At 41.5% G+C, this 8,797-nt stretch overlaps 1 protein-coding gene across 1 annotated transcript in view; it reads left to right on the top strand.

Annotated features, from left to right (window-relative positions):
- Positions 1-8,463, top strand: part of LOC114067635 (forkhead box protein F2-like) — a 15,857-nt gene extending 7,394 nt beyond the window's left edge. Inside the window, exon 4 of the mRNA XM_027903248.1 lies at positions 8,206-8,463. Within this exon, the coding sequence (XP_027759049.1) occupies positions 8,206-8,284 (79 nt within the window). The 3' untranslated portion in view covers positions 8,285-8,463. The remainder of the gene's footprint in view (positions 1-8,205) is intronic.
- The last annotated feature ends 334 nt before the right edge of the window (positions 8,464-8,797 follow it).

The following is an 8,797-nucleotide window of genomic DNA, read 5'->3' as shown; positions in this document are numbered from 1 at the left end:
CCAAAGGTACTAAAAAATACCAGACAAACAAACCAACTGAAAACCCCCGACCCCAAAGAAAACTCAACAAAAGAATTGCGGTAGTAACAGGGCACTGATGCTCTGGTTGGCCATTTCCAATACAGAAGTCTGCTGGAGCAGTGTTGTGCTCAAAGCTTTTTTTTTTTTCTCTCCCACTTAAATGTTATTGCTTTTCATAGAAAGTGTGTAAAATAGCCAGAGGCAAGAAATTGGGCATTCCTGTTTCCGCTCAGCAATTGCATAAAATTACTAAGGATTTGCTGGAGGTGCATGTGTGTGCCCACACAGCTCCCCACCTGTATTTGGCTGTTGATGTACCCTACCTGAAGGGTCTGTTTGTCAGAGATCAGAACCATTTGTCATCCATCAGAACTGTAGGTGTAAAGAAAATAAGTACCTTTGATAGAACTGATACTCCCCCACCAAGAAACTGAAACAACAACAAGAAATGCCTGCAAAGCCACTAAGAAGTATTTGCTAAGAAGTAAGAATTAAATTTTTCTTTGTTGTCAAAATCTAGTCTTACTTAAAGGAATGACTGCCTTTTTCTTCCTGAGATTATTGGGATTGTTAAACATCTTCAGTTAAATGTTTAGATTCTTGACCCTATTGGAAATAAATTTACTATTCAGTTGTATCAGACTAGGTTTTACTCATTAAATAAAATGCCTTGAAAGGTCATCCAGATTATCTTCTAGGTAAGTGAGACATAGAATGGCCTTTTCATTTCACTTCTTTTGCATTGGGATTAGTTGTGAGGGATTGTACAATAAATATATAAGACAGACCTTTCCATAGGCTTAAGAGCTTTCCTCCCTGCAATTTTCTCTCTCCAAAGAATTAAAAATAAAAGAACCAGCCCGTGTGTATACATTCACAATATATTAATAATTTAAAATATTTGACTAGCCATTTCCAATGAGGGTGAACACTACTGGAATAGTTTCTGTCCTCAAGTATGCAAATAAATTCACTCCAAATGTATCTGGAATCTTATCTTTTATGAGTTTAAGGGATTTATTATAGCAGTGTCAAAGGGGGTGAGACACAAATCTCTATTTCATACAAACAAACAACTGCATAAATTGTATTTGCTCACAGTATTAAGATGCTGATAAGAAGACATTCTCAAATGGTTGAATTTGCCTATTTGGAATTGATTTAAAATAAAAAAAGCATCGTCTTGCATCCATCTTGAGACAGCCTTCCTCAAGTGCATAAGTTGATTGTACGTCGAATAGTACATTCAGGAATTCTGCTGAGCTTTTTTAGGAACTTCTTTTTCCTGCTTTAGTACTGACAGCCACCAGGTAAAAAAGTTACCATTATTCAGAGCCTGTCTTCTGTTCTCTAATGGTTGGGTCTTATTGAGAGTTCAGCTCCTGTTGCTGCATGTCTGCCTCTGTTTTTCCTCGTAGCTATGCCTTCATCTTCCTGGAATAGGATGAAGATTTACTATACATCAGTTTCATCGCAAAAAGAAATTTCTCAAGAGATTGTGAAACGATGTTTTTGATCAAGATGAAGCATCTGATGGCCTCTGCACTCACTCTCAGGTCTCTGCTTGGTGTTTGCTGAGCAGGCTGTACACACCGAAGATCAATCTGCTGCACTGTGAGGGGTGGTGCTGAAACAGGCCTGGGAGCGTGTCCTGGGGAATGGGCAAGAGCAGAAAGAAATTTGGGGAGCAGGAGTAGCTGCTGTTTGGCTGTGGAAGGTGAATGGAGTCAGCTGTGCTAATTTCCATGCACATAAACGGGCTCTGGGAGTCAGAGGTGCTAACGTGACCCTGTCATTACACGGCACCCCAGCAGTGAAGGGAGCTTTGAGGTTCCCACAGAACCTGTGGCCTGCATATTTCCATGGCAACAGCCATCCCTTACACATTTATAACCTTTGATTAAGGACACAAAAAGGAGGGGAGAACCTTTTTAAAAGTTAAAAATGTAAAGCTTTAACCGTATCTTTCACTTTAACCACATCCATTACTCGCGTTCCTTGGAGTGTGGAGATTTTATGAGGAATGCAGATCTCCTTTTCCCCATCTGCTAGACTTCAAGGTGATGTGTGGGGACAACTGTGATGTTCTGGAGATGGCCATCTGACTTTGATCATAGCTGCACTAACATCACTCCACCAATTTAGTTGCTACCTATTTATATTAGTATATTTTGTACCAAAATTATGCTTGAAGCCTGTTACGTGAGCAGATTTGTGTCTCTGATGACAGGATTTGAAGGGAAAAAAACCCCACCTTAATTTTCTGTAGAATAAGACTTATTTTCAAAGATGAGGAGCATGAGGTATACCCTGAATCATGGTTTCTGAAGCAATATAATGGCTGATGCACAAAAAGCCTTATGCTCGTGGCGAGAGCAAGCTGTTCCTGCAGAAACTTGCTATTGGCTCGCGAGCTGTGTGGAAGGGCATGTTTATGCTTGGTGTATCTTCACGTCTCTCCCTCCTCTACCCCTCTGCCTGTTCCTGAAGGTGTTTTTCTTCATGCAGTGGTGGCCAGGTAGCAGTCTTTGTGGAAGGAGTGCTCTCTGTTCAGATCCATTGTTCTCCTGGGTAATGTGCAGGTGCACCGTGCAGCATTTCCTGGGAATTTGTCAATGCTGAAGAGCAGTGGAATTTTGCCACCCGCCACTTTTCTTGAGTCGTCCTTGGGGAGAAATACTGAATTGTTTGTGGATATCATGTTTGTGCTACCAAGAGCTGAACTGTAATATCAGGACTAGTGCAGTGGGGGACCTCTGAAGAGGGATGAAATAAAGCTGTATTTCCTCTGTGCAGTTACTTTTGGATAGCTAAAGTTTGGTTTTGCTTTGGATTAATTGGTGCTGACCGGAGGGGAAGGCAGAAGTGACTGTGACTTGCTTGGTGAGAGAAAATGACAAATGGTTTTCTGGAACTACATGTGGAGTTTCTTCAGTATTTGGTCCTCATTTCTTTCAGAAGGAAGAGGTGTGTAGATGCTGCCAAGCCTCATGGTGGATGATTGGTAGTTGAAATGGACAGAGTTGGATACAGCTGCCAGAGCAGGGAGTTCTGCAGTCCTGTAGTTCCATCTGAGTCGCTAAGGCTGAGTGCACTGTATGGTCAGTAGTAGCCTCATGTGCTGCTTCTGCCTTGACCATGAGGTGCCCTTCATGCTGCTGATGTACAAACTCCTTAACGTTCCTGGAGGAAGTTTTTGGTACTGAAAGACCCGGTTTGCTACTGGGCTGAGTTCACAGTGACTGTGAAAATGGGACTGGAAAGTTCATGATGCTGGGATATTTAGAAGGATGGTCTCCTTTTATAAAAGAGAAAGGAAAGCAAAAAGAAAACCTGGAGGAAAGGCTAGGAGTGGATATTGATACTGTTAAGATATAACTGTTGTCTGCTTGGGATCTGAATAAAAGCAGCAGAAAACAGGTCATCCTGGTCATACAGGACATCCATGTCAGATGGACTTGATGGTATAGTTACAGCATTTCCCTCTACTTTCATGAATCAGAAAGCTGAGGTTTAGCACTTAATTGGTGTGTTTGTTTGTTTGTTTGTTTAATAGTCAGGGGATGAAGCATTGTTTTGGCAACTTTGAGTTTCAGCCAAAGTTAAACAGTTGGATTTTAAGGCTGAAGTAACTGCTGGACCAAGCTGCCTTGCCACCTGAACACAAGACATCATTCAAATGTAGAGTTACATCCATGAAGAGTGTGGTCATTTGTCTTCTGGTGGAAGAGTGCTGTCAGACCAAAGTCACAAACACCTCCTCTCTGAGGTGGTCTTGTTCTAGTGGTTATTATCACCAGAGAAGGAAAGTTGTGTTGTTTTTTTCAGCTTCTGCTGTGGGGCAGGAGAGCTTTCCCAGAGCTGTTGTATGGTGCAAACAGTGGAGTGGGGTAATGCTTAAGAGTAGGAAACATTTATTAGCTTCTGTATCAATTACAGCCAAGATTCTAACTCCTATTTTAGGGTCCTGAAAAGTTGTTTGCGAGCTTTGTAAGGGTTTTGTGTCCTGTTTCATCAAAAGAGAATAAATATAAGCAAGGTCCAAACGAATAACATAAATTCAAACTACCTAAAAGGCAGATAGAGGTTTGTAGAGGTGGGAAACTAAGTGGTCAGAAATTAGGAATATTGAAAGCACATTGTTGGAGTTTGAAGGTGGGTACATAGAGTGCAGGACAGACAGCCCCTGATGATCTGAACACGTGCCTCTGGCTGGAAAGATGGTGTGGCAGCTCTGGGTTTGTGTGTTCAGACCATGATGTTTGGGCAGTCTTGGTGAATAGTTCATCCAGATCCTGAAGAGTCTGTCTGGATAAAGCTCATCTGGAATAGGTACATAGGCAGAAGATAATTTAGTAGCCTATGTTCAGAATTTGCAGGCTTTTACATTGGCTTCTGATAAATGTTTTAATGGTCTCACTAAGAAGAACAGTGTGGATTTTCAGTGTAGTACTTTCATTACAGCCAGTAGCACCATGAAAATGTTTGGTCAGATGTCTATGCAGGATTGCTGCCATGACTTTGAACCTTGTTCAGATGTGATCGAGTGACTTCAGCAGGCTCTTTTGAGACCTTTCCTGTGATATTGAAAATCCTTTGTGATTACATGAGTTCAAGATCTTCAAGCCTCGAGATTTAAGACTTGGAAATTGTAAATGTCGATGAGATTCTATATTTGGTTAGTCAGGCTGTTACTTTTTTTTTTTTTTGCAATCTCTGAGTGTGCCTTCCATTCACAGACAGAAGAACCTTCGTTTAGGGTTAAAATTAATCAAATATTGACAGTAAAGCCATAAGCATTTTATAGATCATACAGTCTAAAGCTGGCATATGTTAAGATTCTTGTGGGAAACAAAAAAAAAAATGAAGCTTCACTGCTGAGATACTAACAGTAATGATGCCTATCAATTTCAGCATTCAGAGAGAGAAAACACAGTTTTGAAGCACTGCGTTTGTTACAGCAAGTAATTTTTTTGAAAATGTATTGATGGAACTGTTTGTACTGCTGTGAGCCAGAACAATGTCAGGTGGGTACTGCCTGTACTGGAAAAAACAACTTCATGATTTCCTGAATCATCCTGACTACAGGAATGTGAAGGCCAAAACTGTAATAAAAATGGGTGATTATTGCTTTTCACTCAAAGAGAAAAGCCGTAGCTAAAATTGGATTTAGCTTTAATTCTTGATGTTTCATTTCCTTTACTTCAAAGCAGGTCATAAAAGCATAGTTGATACCTTGCTTTTAAAGACAAGTGTGTTCTGTGGGGCTTAGAATTCAGGCTTCATTAAAATTAAAATCATGTTAGTCTAAATTTCAATGTCAAGCTGCTTAGAAATTGTTTTAATCTAAATTTTAATCTCAAACCGCGTAGATAGTTACATGGGTAGAGGAAAGTTGGTATTTTAGTTATTTTTAGCTAGTAGCCGACGTAAATCAGGTTGTGTATGTAGCATTCCTACCACCTAGGACAAAGAAGTATTGTATACAAAGCTTGCTTTCTCGTTGCCCAAATTTCCCGTTGCTGTCACGTACAACAAATGTAGGCATAGCTGTCTGTTGTCCTTGCAGATGATGTGTAGTGTTGGCACAGATTTTCCAGGCTCACCACGCTGAACCAGTAGTGAGATGGGTGCCAGAGGGTTAAGTGTGTGGAATGACAGCAGTGGCATCAGCAGCAGCAGCAGGGTGATGATCTCTTTTCTCTCTCGGGGTCTGTTGTGACTTAGGGAAGTTTGTGCAACGATCCTGCAAAACATTGTGTTGGTGCTTTCAGCGCTTGGGTTTGTGGCAGAGGCAGGAGGTGGGAAGGTAAGTAAAATGCACATCAGTGTGTCTCCTTTGGTTGAGAGGCTGTGTCTCAGCCCAGCTGCCAGCCAGCGGACTGCTCATAGGAATAAAGTGCTCGTGCTTGTTTTGGCACCGGGCTTTGTGGCAGGGGGGAATTGGGTTGGCTACAACAGCCCAGTGCTTGCTGTGGCGACTGTGGCGTGTGCCTGGACTTGGGCTGTGACCCCCTGCTCAGCTCTTTTTGGCAGGAGGGCAGAGTGGTCTGATCCAGAGCCTGAGGTCAGCTGCTCAGGCTTTTACATCTCTGAGAGGTGTGTGGGACAGCCTAGCTCTGAAACTGCTGAAGGGGGAGACACTGTGATAGCAGTGGGGGTAAGTAGTGAAGCTTTATGCTATGGGAACATGCTGGTGAGGTTTAGTGCGTGTCATATAAGGGCTGTCCTTGTGCATGGGGGTTATGTGGATGTGCATCATACAGGAATACATTAATTAATCAAGGAAGTATTCTAGTATGAACAGGAAACTGTTGAAAACCTGAGCTTTTCAGTAGCACTTCCCCTTGCCTGTCTAGGCTCTGTGTGATGAAATAACTTCTGAGCTTCAATGCTTTAAGCACTTGGCAAAACTTTTTTTGTACTCAAGCTTTCTCTATTTGCTCATATTGCTGCCGTGTTTTTTCAACTTTCTGAATGTGCCTTGATTGTATTAAGGATATAAAGCACTTCTTTTTTTTGGGGGGGAGATCTCCCAAAGCAAGGATTGCTCTCTCCATTTTCAAAACTTAACTGCTTTAATTTTAATTCTTAATTTTATTTGTTCTTCAGAATTTTTGTGAAAAGGGTTAAATGTTTTTTATGTTACTGTAATGTGAGATGAAGCAAGAGCAGTTTAATCTTCTGTAGTTGATGAAAATGTGAACTTTAAAAAAGTGTTCAGGAAGGAGAGAAGAAAGCAAGCTGAGATTTCACTGATTCTTTGAGAGGCTGTGGAAGTGATTGTGAAAGCTCCTGAAACTTTCATCCCAACAATCAAGCCGTGTCTGATATAACCAAATTAGGTAATTCCCTTTGTGTGGGGAAGAGGGACTTGAGGGTTGCGAAAGGACAGTTGTGTTTCACTTTCACAGTTAATGATTTCCATTTCCTGCAAAAATCTGGAGGCTCTAGACTCAAGTGTAATTGATGGTTTTATGGTACTACCAAGGCTGTGTTGTGTTCTGGTGGCATTTGAGGGCCCCAGTCAGGCAGGGCTTTGGTGTGTTAAGAGTTTATGGTATATAAACACCAGCGAGAGACATGGTCACTTCCTTGAAGTTTACAGCGTAGTTTGAAACAAGAAGAAAGTGAGCCTTGTGGAAGGAGGGTAAGCAGGATTTGCAAGATAACTTGAGTGGCCCTGCTGCATCCAGGCGCCTGTTTTGTCTGAAAATTATTTCCTGTAAGTTTTTCTAAATCTTTTTGCAGATGTGGATCCCAAATGCCTGGAGGTGAGACAGGGGAAGCTGTTATTTTTTGTCGTTGTTGTTTTTGAATAATCTGCAAAATTAAATGAGTGTGGGGCAGAAAATAAGAGCATCAGCCATAGGTACAAGCTGTGTGATGTGGACTTCAAGTTCGGATAGCTGGGCAGGATAGAAAAACTATATAAAAAGAATTATTTAGGTGTTCTCACAGAAAAGGTGATTTTGGTGTCTCTGAGAATGAGGACAGTAAGGATCATGTCCAGATTTTGAAGTGAATGCATGACGTGGGGAAGAAAAGGTGACTTGCTCTGAAGAAGCACATCCATGCAATTTCTAAATGCTCATGTTTCATTCTAGACTGAAACTACAGCATGTGTTACTGATCTGATGAAAGCCAAAATTTGTGTTATTCTGATTCACACTTTACCTTCTTGGTATACCCACTGCAAGTGTCTTAACAAAGCCCATGAGCATGGTTTTTTTTCTCTTAGTCTCTTCAATTTATTGAGAAATAGATACATAATTTTATTTTCTAAGATATCTGTGCAGAGAATTCAGCCCATTTTGTAAATCTGGCGTGATTCTACTGGTATCCTTCCTGTGCCACAGCAAAAGAACATGCAAGCCTACTGCTGCTTGTTACCGTGTTCACACTGTGATAAAAAATTTAAACATAGTGCAGCTGATTATTGCTTGTGTTTATGTATCTAGGTATACCAAACCTGCTGAGTTCGTTTCTGCAAATGGGTTTTTCCCTGAGGTTTGGATGCAGGCTGCACTAATTGATCCTTGGCAGTAGCTGTATCGATAAGCTGAGTCCTAATAGGCAGCTGGTCTAACAGAAGTGGGTTTTTGGAGGGCGGCCTTATTGGAATATGGCTCTCATTATGGGAGAGCACCACATTTAAAGTCATTTTAGTTCTTGATGTTGCAGTAGTGCCTGCTGGAGGTGGTGTGATTACTCCAGGGAGAAGGTGGAAATGCCTCACATCACTCAGCTGTCCTCCTGCTGATTAAGGAGTGTTGCTGCCCAAGATGCCTTTAGGAGGTAGGCAATTATTTTCAGACAGAGAGATGTTAACCAAGAACTGGAGCCTTATGGGAGGAAGGGGTAGCAGAGCTGGAGAGGGAGGGGGGCCACTCCCAAAGCATGCAGCGTTTCTTTTGCCGCTTCTCAGTATTAATCTCTTTAGAAAGCTTTCCCCATTTACATGGTGAAGCATTTAGCACTTGTGGGCTGACTGTGTGCAGAGCTAAGTGTTCTCTGTTTCATATTCTTATTTTTGCACTTTCTTGAATGTAAAACAACCTAGTGCTGATTTGCATAGTGCTAGTAATTGTTGGTGAGAGCACCACAGATGCTTTTTATTCCTGCTGCTCTTTCCAGAGAGTATTAGGGCGTTTGTTTTGGTTGTGTTTTAATATTGATCCAAAATCTAGTTTTAAGCAGCAGAGGGATTTATGTGCAGCAGGCTGCTGCCATGTGGTCACTGTTTTTGTGGCAGACTCATTACTTGATGACAAAA

This window comes from Empidonax traillii, unplaced genomic scaffold, assembly GCF_003031625.1.
Source record: "Empidonax traillii isolate 1590-97213 ecotype Southwest subspecies unplaced genomic scaffold, ASM303162v1 scaffold2:size4533513, whole genome shotgun sequence".
NCBI lineage: Eukaryota > Metazoa > Chordata > Aves > Passeriformes > Tyrannidae > Empidonax > Empidonax traillii.
Note: the sequence above shows the minus strand (reverse complement) of the source record. Positions and strands in the feature narration are given on the sequence as shown.